Genomic DNA, 14531 nt, shown 5'->3' on the forward strand with positions numbered 1-14531 from the left:
TGTTTCTCTTCAAATTTATCCTTTCACAGTCATCTTATTCCTTCCTTTCACCTGTGCCTTTAATCCTATCTCCATCCCCCCCCAGCATCTTTTTCTCCGACCCACATTCTCATTAGATCCAATTCACTCTTTCATGTATGTGTCGTTACTCACGGTTGTTGGAGCTATCATGCGCATGATTGATGGCCCTTCAAATATCCCACATTTGTTAAAAAGTGGGCAGAGCGTCTCTCGTGATGCATCAGCTACAAGAGTATTGGAGGAGGGGTAGAAATATGTGACTATCAACGCGGTGTAAGACCTTAATACCAGAGGCGAGTTTTTCTAAAGAGCGATTCTGTTCAATTGGATCAACAGAATTTAACCCAAGTTTTCGACAGAAAATCTTTCGGAATATCTCAAGTTTTGATTTTGGCCGGTTTGATTCATTTTTATACCAAGAGATAGCGTGTAAAGTTGCATTTTTATCCAAAAATTTGAGACTAGAGTATGTTAAATTACGACTTTGACACATTCTCCTCAAAACTTATTTTTTGAACTGCAAACAGAAACCGTCAACAATCTAATTTCGTTTGAAATTGTTGACGCCAAAATTGGTGCACAACTTTGCTTGCAGCCGTACTGACAATGTCTCACTTTCCGGTATTTTGTAAGTAAAAGACATCAGGAGAGAATTTCATGATCATTGGCTATCTTTTTGGGAATTTTCAGACTTATGCACTTATTACCAAAACATCAATCACATTTTTGGATTTATTTAAACTCAAGAAACCAGAAAAACGTAACTGTACTGGTAACAAGCTAAGAGGTACTCAGAGATACATTTAAAGTTTTAACTGAAAGTTAACTCCTGACCAAAGGTGATTCAACTGGTTCTTCGCATTGTACACACACCGTAAGAAGGTAAGTGATAAAAAACTGAATATCTTGCCTTTAGTTTTAGTTCATTTAGGTTTCATACATTCTATAGATTGAGTCATTCTGTTGTAACTATAAAGTCAGAATTGTTTAATGTCTATGCGTCATAATATTAAACAAACTGTCAACTGTGGAATCAGATTTTAGCACTCTCATACTAACGTTGAAGATAACTTTAAAAGCTTCTTGCTACTTGCAGATTGTGCCCCCTCTTGACTCTGCCGATGGCACAGTCTGTTAAACTTCAAAGTGATACTGACTTACCTGAAAGACAGAGTATGCTACGCAGGTCAAAGGCCTGTTGTTTGAGAGCTCTGCGATCCTGAAGATGTCGATACCCCACTTTTCTATTTCAGCCAGCGTCTGTGGAAACACACGCAACCAATCAATATGGGCCGAGACAAAAGGACGACACGAGAGAAAAATTCGCGAAAACCCTTTCAAGGCGGTGCTTTGTCATATTTTCGTCTAAATTTCCACCCTAGGTTGCAAAGTGGCATCCGAAAATCGAAAATATATATTTGAACTAATTTTGCCAAGGTTTAGCACGGGTAGGTCCGCAACTTTCTCGGTATGCGACTTTGCAGACTTTCTGTCATATTTTATTTTTGAAATGAAGAACTATTTAACTGCAATTCTTTAAAATTGCTGTGTTTTCTCCTCTCTGTGAGCGGGAAATTCAGCGAAAACTTGGTAGAGTAATGTCAATTTGTTCTCCTTTAAAAAAATAAAACAGGAGCGGAGCTTTCCAAATACCGCGAACTCGTAGTTGAAGACTTGCATCGTTACGGTTGAATTCAAACAGGTCTTCGAAAGGCAAAAATTGATAAATGACACTATGACGACAAAATGTTTGAGTACATCTTAACAAATGAGAATTTTATAAAATAAATTTTTGATGTTCCCGAGAAAGTATCATTTTCAAGATAGTGTAGCAGAATATGAGAAGAGCTTTTTCCACAACTGGTGGAAACGCTGATGCAGTTGAACTTTTCCTGGCGGAAACTTCACGCGCATGTTTCACAGAGCATTCGCGTTGAAAACTTAATTATTTTGCTGACTACAAGCTGATTCGCGCAAACCTACACTTCCACCAACTTTGCGTTGGAAAGATATTCAGTGCTGCCTTTGATACTTCGTTGGCAAGTGTGCAAGGTGGAAAATGTGGTTAATTTGAGCTGATTTCGTCGTTTCGCTTGCGAAAGGCGTAATTTCAATTTAAAATGGTTCATCTTGAAGAGAAGGTGCGGTTTTATGAGAGCAAAGTGACAGTTTTAGAAAACGCAAGTTGATTGGATAAAGTCAGGCACCCCAAACGTCCTGGTTATGTTTATTCTGTTTTTAGCCTTGTACACCCATTTTTTATATTATTAATTGTATTTTAACTAGTAATTTCATACACAAATTTCAACTTTTTTTAGACATGGTAAGGTACATGGTAGACAAAGCTATAGACAAAGAAGACAACAAGGATATGGAGAGATCCTATTGGTGGCAGCTGGTAGTTGCAACGGACAAAGGAGGTAGATAATAGACTAACTAACGGCAGCCTCTTGAGGGACCCTTTACTTAGTCCATCATTTTCTCCCTTATTATGTAAGGTCCACCAATTTCAACCGATAGGAATGCTCCATACTACTTATGTATTCTTCGTCTGTGGCTTTGTCTATCAATTTTACCAATAATGAGCCCACTAAAAACGCAACGTTGCGTAAGGTTTGCGCAAGAAGGAGACCGGTAAAGCACTTACTTTGCCGAGTTCTTCCTCGTGCTTGGTCTCGACGCCATATTTAGGGAGTTTCTCGCCGGTGAAGCTGTTGGTGTGCGTGAGGGGTCGCTTCACGCCGGAGATGCAGGACATGGGCACAGCGCGCTGGGGCTTGTCATCTTTCTTCGACGTTCGCTCCACCTCGGTCGTCACCGAATCCTCCACCCGAAACGATGGTAGATCCAACTCCTGCTGCTTGTCTGCAACATCACAATATCATCACATTATAACCCGACAATAACACGCCAATTTCATGCATTTAACCCATAGAATACATAGAGTCATAGTAATTTTCTAGTTTCACTAAGCGTATTCGACATCATTTTGTCTTTGCGCCTCATACAAAATATATTTTTTCCGGGGCAAGCCAAAAATCCCAATTCGCAAATTAGTTTGAAAGTTGCAATACAGAGAGGATTTTTGTTTCGCTAAAATGAGCATTTGGATGTCAAAGATCAGCGCGTCTCTTAATCTGACATCAACTATCATCTTGACACAGACGTTGATCAACTATTTTTTTCTATTTAAAGATATGACAAGGCAACTGACGCAATTCAACTTGTTGAAGTGTTTACTATTTGTTTACACTAACGCAGGCTCCAAATTCAGAGAAGCTAAATGCAGTCAAGTGATAATAATGTTCAACAAATGAATGGTCAAGGTTTGGTCGTGAAGAACTAGTTACTCCTGATTTAAGTATCCAAGCATAGAAGAAATTTCATTAATCTTCATCATCGGTTTACATATTCCTTCTTGGGAAGAGCTTTAAATCGAGGGGAATCTCATTTTAATTTAAAATTTGACACGGAAATCCAGCCTGCATTTCTGGGAATGATTTGTCTTAACAGCACCATATTTTGAATGTACTGTATGTAATTTTTACCGAAGGTAGGGATGATGGATGTTTATTTGTGTTATCATTCACCGACCGCTTCACAAAAATGAGGCAAATCGTCTTAAAATGTTTTGCTAAAACTAACTCTCTTTATTAGTTTAATTGTCAATCTGGACTAGGACGCTGTGCTGTGGCTTTTTTGATTACCAATTTAGGGGAAGTAGTACATTCACACAAAGGGGGCATGGTGGTCTTCAGTTTTTGAAATAGACCTCAAAACATCCTCCTTGCAGCAGAGAGTTTCTATTCAAGAGCCTCTGAATTACAGACTACACTAATTGAACGTATTGTGCTAAACAGAATACTATAAGCAAATGAATGAATAAGAACAATTTGCATAGAATTTGTGTGATACATAGCTCATTGTAATTTCATTACTCTGCACATGGTTATTTTTTGCGTAAGTGCGTTCAATTTTCCTCGGAAGTAAGTAGATCAAACTTTCTGATTCTGATGATAAGACTGTTATCACACGAAAGAATTATTCATTATTAAGGAGTAAATATTGTGTAATATAAACTTTTTGACACACTCCTAGATTTATTATGAAAAATAGTCAAGTATTGCTTCCTAGATATGGCTGGATCACTAAAAAGAAAGTGACTTAATTTACGCAGAAATATTCTTGAATTTGCTGACAAGAATATATTCTTCCTGCATTAAGAATAAAATTGCTTGTATAGAGTGGAAACCTGCTTGATCTACGCAATTGCATCCTTAATTCATAGGAAATTTTCTTGCCCCTAAATATAATTCATTTTTTCTTTCCAGTGATCGGTAAAGGCATTTTACACAAACTTTCAAACGTCGCCGCTATAAAACTGAACTTACAACATCACCGAATCATTTTGTAAAAGCGTAAGCCTAGTTCGACGCTAGGGCGTTGGTGCGTAACTATCTTTCCCCGCGAGTTTCAAACACTTTTCTCGTCTCGGAAGTTTCCGGAGCAGTGATAATTTTAAGGAGTGCGCCGAGCAACTTGAGAGTTGAAAGTTTGATCACCAACATCATTTCATTAAACACAGCTTTAATCACCGTAACCAAGAGATGTGCAGAGGGGAAGTAGATTGAGGAAGGGGTGCGAGAGGAGAGAAACATAGTAGAAAAAAGGGGCGTACCTACAGGAGGGATGGGAGGAAATAGGAGAAAAAGAAAGAAAGGGAAGAAAACTTGGGAAAAAGTGAGAAGAGGGGAAACACGGATAAAAAAAGAGAAAAGGAGAGATAAAGAGAAAATAGGAGGAGAAGGGTGAAGATGGGAGGGGGAAGGAGATTGACGGAAAAAAAGAGGGGGAAAAGAGGGAGAAGGAGAAAAGGGAGTCTTGGGAGACGGAGGGAGAAGGAAAGAGATCGAGAGACTCATACCTAAACTTTTTCTCAGTATGACGCTCAATGAGCACCGTGAAACCTGCAACGATCCCATCAGTGACTAGGTTCGGGATGATTGAATTTGTCACTGACATCTGCAGCCTTTGATAATAAATCGTTTTCCTACCCAAATTTCCTTCGCGTTAGTCGGACACTTTATTCACCCGTGCAAATTGCACCGAGGAATGATTCAATTGAACAGTCGACTCCAAGCAATTGAGACAATGGACGTACTCGTGCCGTAAAACTGCGCTGACGTGGTGTTATTTTCGAAATATTTGAAGGTATAGAATTTTCTTAACCGGTGGAAACGGACAGAAAACCTAAATATATCTTAAGTGAATAGTTTGGTGAAGAAAGGACCCAATTTTGACCCCACAAATATCAAGTGACTTCTTACTAGATTGCTAACTATATGAAGAACATTAAAATTTCCAATTTTTAGTTTTGATGGTGTACGGAAAAAATATATTTAGTTCTATATGAATCGAATAACTCACGACATGCAACGCTGTGTCACGACTGATCGCTAGATCATAGTGTCAATAACAGTATTAATCCCCGAGTAACATCATCTGAGGATATTGTGCCACAAAATATAAAAAAAGATCGATTAAACTTATTTTTTGATCGAAAAAGTTCAAAATATTATCATGCTCCAACGGACACATTCTTCACCTTTAATTTTTTCAATGACGCGTAGGTAGAGTAAAACGGAGCGGGGCTGTTTTCGTAAAAATCTCGGTCAACGTAAGCAACGCACTCAGTGATGTTGATACTAACCCATTGATACAACTATTCGTGCTCTGAGGACGCGCGTGTTGCCTATGGGAAAATGGAAGGCGCTCCGGTGCCGGTCCTTCTAGTCCGCGAAGCAGTGCACACAGCAGCGTGTAGCGCGCTGCGCCCTTACCAATATGTGGCAAGGTAAAGTTCTCTGGTAAAAATTAAGGCAAAGAGAACAGAAAAGCATTCATGCGTATCATTTTTCCATATTATAATATTGATTCAAAAATTATCGGGATTCGGTAGGTTTTGAACACTTTCGGCCAGTGGCGGTCGAGTAAATCCAGGGTTGTAACCTGCCGCTCGTGTGCGTGCGATGGAAGGGATACGTTGTGGAATAGAAAATAATTTGGCACGAACAGTCATTTTTTCTTTGTGTATATCGTTGACAAACGAAGAAAAAATAGGCTGATATCTCACAAAGAAACAACGAAATTCGACGATTTGCATTCCTCTCTCTGTTAGCATATAGTTCGGAATTTATTCTGCTGCGAGTTATTCTGCTCCATTAGGCTCTCAAGCCCAGCCCTTGGAGAGTGGAGCACTTTTGTCGGTATTGGAAATCGCGCCACATTAGTTTGCATGGATGGGCGTGGGAGGCATTGAAATACCGGGGAAATTGATTTCAGGTCAGAAATTCTCGGTAGAGCCGCCTGAAAGAAGGAACTGGAGACTCAGCCAATGGGAAAACTAAACACGGCAACGACCGTATTCATAAAATTAATCGTCCCTGCGGGCCGATTATTGAAATTGATAGACAAAGCTATAGACAAAGAAGACAAAAGGGATTTGGAGGGATCCTATTGGTGGAAGTGACTGGTTACAATGGACAAAGGAGGCAGGTAATAGACTAAATAACAGCAACCCACGAGGGACCCGATATTTAGTCCATAATTTTCTCCCTTAGTCTATAAGAACCAACCATTTCAACCAATAGGATAGCTCCATACTCCCTATGTCTTCTTTGTCCATCGCTTTGTCTATCAATTTCAATAATCGGGCCGCTGAGTCAGCACTTATACGAAAGGAGGCCTCACTTGTTTTACACTGGGATTAAGGATGGCTTAAAGATGCTTAACATAACATTAAAAAACGAAAATTTTTACGAATATTAAGTGAATTCCTTATAATAACATCGAAAATAAATTTGTTGGGATGAAAATAATTTGCCTTTGCAAAAAATAACAAGTACGAAAAAAAATTTCTGGGATTAAGACAAATTTTAAGATATGCACGCACCTAACTTGAAATTTTCAAAACCTGCCAAATTTTCTCTGAACTTTTAATTTTTGCAGTGGCCTACCATGGTCATCTCATGGCAAGGGCTATTTCCAAAGTTTTACTCTTACATTTTACACAAACTTCGTTGATATTATCCCGTTCATGGTGCTAAGTTGAGGGATTCTTAAATTACAATGTAGACCATATGGACCCTCCTAAAGAAGCTGCTTATAGAATGAAAATGAATGCGATCCTACAAATTGAACTTTTTAATGGTTTGTTTTCTCATCGAAATTACACGCAGGATACGTCGCAAACGTCGGAAACTTCCAAAAGCTCCCATAATGTGGTTTGGTAAAGCTGTGCCGTTGCTAATATTGAGAGTTAGAATCTCCAAGCGAATCATTGCGGAATTAGACCATGATTTTTTTAATATCAAGTCAAACGAAAACGTCTATCAGTTATACTTTTTCCTCTCATACAATGCGAGAAAAATTAACTTGGAAGTTGAAGCATTAGTGTAACGGTCTCAAAGATATTGACGGTCCGACTTTAACTTTAGCCTTCATAATCGTCGAGTGCCCTCCAAAGATCGTGTCAGATTTGGAGCTCTCGAAAATCTTTCTTTCCCTCTAGGCGAGGTAACTTTTCGGGGGTTGTGGAGGAAAAATCGTTGCTCCTCTGACGTAAAGGCGTATCTCAATTTCCATGTGAGCCCTATCTTACATATAAATTCATGTTTTCTGGGGCTCATGCGAACATCGAGATACGCTCTTACGTCTGAGGAGCGACGAAATGTTCCACGGCGTTGAATAATTCCCTGAAATGATACCTCGAGTGGGTTACCCTTACCCTCACAGCTTGAAACAAAGTTTGACGTGGATATTAAAGTCAGTTTAAAACTTAGTTCAAAGCAAGAAAGGGTAAACGAAAGAATAATCTGTATGGACCGACAGTGTTGCCGAAAGACTTATAGCTATCAACTTTTTTCTTTTATCAGCGCGGGGAAAAAGGGTTTACTGCGCTTGCCGCCTTTGTTTTTACGGTAGTAAGTCAAAATTTAGAGCTATTACCTAGATTTAGAGTAATAGACAGTTTTTTCTGTGAACTTAGTGGAGTGCACCTTCACCTAGGTTAAATAAAATGGAGCGTAGATGTGGTTCTGTTTGAATTCTTTTAATTCCATTAACATTTTATGGCTGAATGTGAAAAAAAAAGAAACAAAAGAGAAAACACTACTTTTATTCCTTCTCAAGTTGCTGGACTTTTTTTTTTTTTTCAATTGGTGATTTATCGGCATGGATATTTTACGGTAAAGCATTAGTTTATTTATAACACAATGTAGGCATCCTGGCATTGCTTCTTCGGCTATTTTTACACCTCTTTGGTATAAGAACAAAACAATTTTCGTTTACTTACCTAAGAAGGTGTTACAAATATATTTCGATATTTGATTTCCAGACTTGCTAGATTCCGAGAAGTGGCTAAGTTCCTTATTGAGCATTCTTTTGAACTGAAACAGAGAAACGCAAGAAATGTAGTGACAAGGTAACGCACTTCATGGGATGCGAGGAAAATCTTATTTCAGCGGAGCATGGACATCAAAGCTTTGAAGCTTCGTGGAGGTACAGGGGTTGAGACTTACGAGGGAAAGTGGTTTAAGGGTTACCGGGTGGCGTTTCTTTGTAACATTAGGTAAATGTAAAAACTGAAACGAGTGTGAAGGATCATAAAGAGGAAAATCGTTTATCATGGGCGGTGTTACTTGAAAATTCTCAACAAATACTCCTGGACATGATATCATGGAAGTACTGAACAAAGCTATAAGCTTCCGCATATAGAACGTGTTCAGCATTATTTGTGGAGAAATTCTAAAAATATCTTTCCTCAACGAAAATAAAGATTTAGTTATCAAGAGCTAGTTCATCCCTGCAAAAATGCAAAAAACTTAGGATGTAAAACGTGCCAAATTGGCTACGTAAAGGTTACAAAATCGACTCGAACGCTTCAATTTTCCTAAAAAATCATGACATAAATTTCCAACCAAAATTTTGCTGATTTCTTCGTATAGCGTTTAGAGAAAAACTCAGTTAAATCTTCGACCAGGAATGCTCAGCAGTTTCCCAGAGGAAATATAATTTGCGACTGAATATTTCTGGACGTTGAAATTGAGCAGTGGTGTGGCGTGAACGATCGATTAGCGATACATTCCCATTTGAAGCTACGTTAAAGAATCGATTATGAGGGTGTTCGTTGCGAATACCCTTTTCATCGATCCTTTTCCATGGGTTTAAATAGCAGATCAAGCGATCTATCGCAAAGTATGCCACGCCACTGAAATTGAGTAACGTTCTTCGTTCTGTAAAACGGCGGAACATATGTTCTTTTCGGACGCGCCCAGCATGGAAGCCAGCTGAAAGTCAATGCTCATCCTAATCTGCATTGAATAGCGACGTCTTTTCGACGAATCAATGGATCTGCGCCATTTAAACCAATGGAAAAGGATCGCTTATGAGGGTGTTTGCGACGGACACCATAATAATCGACTCCTTACCATAGCCTCATGTATAAAAATATCGAAAGCAGAAGATCCATGCGCCTTTGTTTACTTGACCAATGAGCGGTGACGTGACGTCGAACGAGCCCCAATTATGACTCAAGTGTGAATCACTGAAAAGTTGAGCGCTCCCGGACAGGAATAGTGGCGAGACGTGAATAATCGATTATCGATATTCTCCCATCTAAAGACATGGTAAAGAATCGATTATTGGGCTTCGTTGCGCACACACTGTTTATCGATCCTTTTCCATGAGATTAAACGGCAGACAAATCGATATATTGCAAAGCACGCCACGCCACTCCTCAGGGATGCCCCAGCCCGTCACGCCTGGGCACCAATCCGCGGATGTGCAAAATACTTGCCAAATTTCATACTATTGTCCCGAATTTCATCGCCCTTCTCAAACTCAATTTATATTAGTTATATCTCAAGTTCACTCGATCAGCATGTTTTTTTCAAATTTTCTATAGTAAATATTCTAAAGAAATTCATGAAGTGTTTCAAACAAATTCTTCGATTTTTTTTATGCCTTCCTTCAAAAAATTAAAACATGATATGCAATTTTCAAACCTTACTAGAGTCATACGAATCTTCGGCCAAAGGCATTCTCCATTTGACCATGTTTTGTTATGTAACCATATTTGAGGGGCTTGGAGGACAAGGCGTATAAGTGCAGTTTTTTTGAAAAAATTGAGATATTCATGAACTCAACTAAAACTTGTTTGAAATCATATTCTATGAAAAACTCACGACTAAAATCCAACTTAAAAGCATCAAAAAGTAAGTCTTAACTTCCTTTCCACCATAAGGCTCCGTGTAATTTTGAGACTTCAAACACGGATTTCTTGAAGTAGCAAAAACTGCACTTATGTGCCTTGTCCTCCGTCCCTCGTTTCTGACAAATTTAATCAGCACTCTGGTTGATTCAACCGTACTTGTAGGTATCAATTAAATTAAAAGTACATTGCAAATAGGATTTTCGATCTTCATGGCTCCTCTTCATTTTACCATTCGTGCACAATGGTTTTTCATAGCATAGATACACCCAATCTTGCCTTAATCGTATTTCTGTGATGGCATCAATACATCCTTACCATATTTTAAACCTATCAAAGTGAAAGAGTTGTCTTGAGCAACCAACCTGGTAGACGAAAAAAGAGAGCAGGATGAAAATATCAACAAGGACGCAGGCAAAGGCAAGGATGCCCCAGGAATCGTTGCTCATTCCGCTGAACATAGTCATGGGTCACCGCGCGGAACCGGAAACGGCACGCGAAACCGGAAACGGCACGCGAACCGGAAACGGCACGCGAAACCGGAAACAGAGCGTGGAACCGGAAAAACGGAACGCAGATCCGGAAAAAACGAAACGTGGACCCGGAAAAACGGTTGCAATATCGGTCGTTGTTTCACGTGGGCAAAGAACGCGTTGAGAGTGTTTGATTTGTGAAAGGCTTACAAACTAAGTAAGTATATGAAGTTATACAATTTACGAAAATAATGCTAATATATAAAATCTTATTCAGTAAATAATGCAGAAAACCTTACAGAGAAAGAATCTCAAGAAAAATCTTAGCTCAAAGCTTTAAATGGATTAAAGTCAAAGATTTTACGCTTAAAATATTAGATTATATATTTCTCTACTTCTTTTGATCTACACTCGGGCTTACTCAAATTATTTTTAGCGTAAGATATTATGTACGTGTAAAATACATATACATTGAAAGACGCAGCGTCTAATAATTTAAATGATTTTTATGATACGTTATGACCACCGTCAAGCAATTCTAGGCGAGGTGCAATAATAGCTGCGAGGTGCGAGGTGAATAATAGGTTTCTAGGCGAGGTGATATGCAAGATACAATGATCACTTTCGCTATTCAAGTGTTGAAGCTGCTATTTGTTAAAACTTAATAATGAGCTAAATATTTACCATATTGTACCCTAATTTATCATATACATATATATGTGATACTACACACTAAATTAAGCTGGAAATTTTAAACTTAAAATTTTGTCTTGAGCTGCAATTGGAGGGATCAAGTGAAATTCGAGTGTTTCTAATAAGATACGTTTCAGTTCAGGTCTGCACTGTATTCTTTGACATACAACTTGGTCGATATAGCTGGCTATTCGATTTACTCGATGCTAAGTTACCCTTTATTATTTAAAGAACCCACCTCTGTCTCATACTCAGAAATACGTAATTGCTTTTCAGGCGCTCAGTAATCTGTGAGGGGCTTCAAAAGCTAAGGTTACCAAAGAAATTGTAGTAATTTTATAACGGCGATAAATTTCTCGAAGCAGCCAAAGATTCAGCTCTCTTTCAGTTTTGAAATCACAAAGATCAGAGCTTTCATCAACCCTCGTTGAGTTTCGTTGCTTAAGTCGACTCTGCAACTTTGGGGTAACCGAGAATCAAGAATCTGCAACACTTTCAATCAGACATCGACCAAGGATACCGACGGGCCAAAATCGATCAAAATTATCCGTCCCGTTTCCTTCGTCGCATTTGACCAATGAAAAGAAAGGAGGAGACTGCAGACTCGACCAACCGACACGCGGGAAAAAACCAAAAGATTATAAATAAATAAATAAAATTTCGGGAAAAATAATAATAAAAAAATAGAAAGAGAGGGTTGATGATGGGTGGGTAGGAGTTCAATGGCAACAGAAGTCGACCATGGCAATTTCCCAGAGTAGCACGAAGAGATAATTGGTAAATGTCATCTGAATGCGCGCCGACCTGAACTTGTTTCTGTGTTTGAAGAGCGCGATGATCTCTCTCCAATTGTAGCTCAAGGCTTGTCCGTTGCGGGTATCCAGTTTTCCTGGTTTCCTCCTCGACCCCTGAAAACGGGTTCCTGAAATGTGGCCGAAGGGCCTGAACTGTGGATATCAGACGATCAGGTGAGTTTTAAACGATTACTCATGCTTCCGAGAAAACGGAAAACAGAGTACGATGATCTCTACATAAACTAAGACCTTCTTGAATCTATTTGCGAGGTTTGAAGTTTCGGAAACGGTACTTTTGGATACCTCACAAATTTGTATCACTTCAAATGATGAAAGGTAATGAAATATCCCACGGAAGTTTACTATTCACTAATTTTTTTCTCCTCAGATTCAACTTAAATGTGAGAATATCAGAATGATTCGAAGGTTACAATAAATCCGACCGACTTCTGAACTTTTTTATGAACAAAAATTGAAACTTAGGATTAGTCTGTTCAAGGAAGTGGCAATTGTGATTGATTGGTCGATCGGTGGTGCGTATACAATCAGTATAAGTAATAAAATTAAGGATTTAAAAATTAGAGGTTCTGATCAATGATTAAAAGTTGTGTTTAACACAACAATTTTACTTAAATACAAATGTATACTATTCGAATAAATTGATAGCAAATTTCAAAGTAACGCTTGAAATGGTTTGCCTCAGAAGATGCAACGATTCTTTCAATGCCGCTTTAGACTAAAGTGGGTCATGTACAATTGCAATGGAGAATTAAAACCACAAATTTTCACTCGGAGTCCAATTTCGAGCAATTATTCGACAATTATACGGGACTGTTGTGATATCTCTCTCACAGAAAATGGACGACAGAGAAACGGACTTCAAATCGCCAATAACTTAAAGATACAGTAAAGGAGGAGACTAAAAATAAAACAGAACACGAGGAGGAACATAAATAAAAAATTATTCCTTTGATATTGTCACTAGGAGGAGGCGATTGCCGATTTGAGGGGGCGTCGAATCAACAGCTTATAAAACAGGATAACTGGGATCCAGCGTTGTCAAATCTTAGCTTTAACGAAGACGTTGAACTCCACGCCGGGCGCGGAATCGGTCGCTGTGGCAGCCGTTCGGGATTGATCCGCTGTGAGCTACAGTTATGCGGGTAGTGTACTCGGATCGCAGAAATATGAAAAGCAGACCATAAATATTTATGAGCCCGCGCGAGCTAAGTGGGTGGTTAAACAAGTGAACTTTCAAAGTTCCAGGCTCCGCAGTAAAGCCTGCCTCGGTCGAGGAGCTTTATGGTATCCGACCCTTAATTACAAGCTTTTGGAGAATCGAAATGTAGAGCGCTCTGTCGGCAGGATTTTCCACCCGATGCCACGCACTTTCGGTCACAGTTTCCAGTGATACGCGTGGAAATTTTGAAGCGCGCACTGATGAGAAAAGAGCTTCCTCAAAATTGTTGAGAAAGTGATGAATTTCAAAACTCGGGCCTCCAGTTAGAAATTTGACTCGGGTTCGATTCAGCTTCTATTGGCTATGCCGATGCTCAGTTTTTAGCAATTGTTTTGGTGGTACTTTTCCTCGATAGATCATCAAATTTCGTGATATTTCACACCCTTAAAATAGTTCTTGTTAGTTCGGTTATTTTGGTGAGCACTGAAACAATTTTCACAGAATTTTTTTGAATAACGCGAACTTAATCGAAGATAATTAACGAACTTTCGTCTGCTAAGTTCTCTGTCTATGAAGGTATTTTTTTCGGACTAAATTTTGGCTTTTTTTTTCGCGCACCAATGATTATGAAAATAACACGTCAGCTCACATAGTCTACCACGTAAAAAAAAAAAATCGATTCGTTTCGTTCGAAAAAATGCCCGGGGAAATAGACAAAAAATCGATAGCGTTCGACGAGATAGATCCGAAGATCAATGACTTTCGTAGCTTTTTTCAGCGAGCTATAGAAGCGCGAGATGGAACAGTAGACGAGTCCGAGAGATCGCGGTGAGATATTTCGGTTGAAACTCGTGCAAAATCATGACCAAAAAGCTGAGAAGAAGGAGACGGAAGCAACCGGTGGAGCCCGGCCGGGGATTTCCAGCGCGCACGTACGTAAACAGGGATCGCGAGGGATTTAGGTGTTTTTCTTAAGCACTCGAGAGAGGAAGATAAGCGTTAGAGAGAGATTCGTAGCCTGGACTGGACTGAGTGCTAGCGAAGAACTGCGCTTGAACGACAATTAGAGGATGTGACTTGTGGTGACATTTCGGAGTGCT

The 14531-nt window shown here is 39.2% G+C and overlaps 1 protein-coding gene across 13 annotated transcripts in view; it reads right to left on the minus strand.

The window, feature by feature from the left end:
* The window catches only part of dnc (phosphodiesterase dunce), a 774040-nt gene that overhangs the window by 16614 nt on the left and 742895 nt on the right, over positions 1–14531 (minus strand). For 12 of the 13 annotated variants that reach the window (XM_072304339.1, XM_072304329.1, XM_072304355.1 and 9 more), the window contains 3 exons: positions 8375–8468; positions 2669–2886; positions 1183–1281 (listed from right to left, as the gene is read on the minus strand). In XM_072304339.1, the coding sequence (XP_072160440.1) occupies positions 1183–1281; positions 2669–2886; positions 8375–8468 (411 nt within the window). Of the gene's footprint in view, positions 1–1182; positions 1282–2668; positions 2887–8374; positions 8469–10656; positions 14495–14531 lie in introns of those variants that run through there. The other variant, XM_019060129.2, reaches the window with a different exon arrangement.

The sequence above is a fragment of the Bemisia tabaci genome, chromosome 1 (genome assembly GCF_918797505.1).
Source record: "Bemisia tabaci chromosome 1, PGI_BMITA_v3".
Lineage (NCBI taxonomy): Eukaryota > Metazoa > Arthropoda > Insecta > Hemiptera > Aleyrodidae > Bemisia > Bemisia tabaci.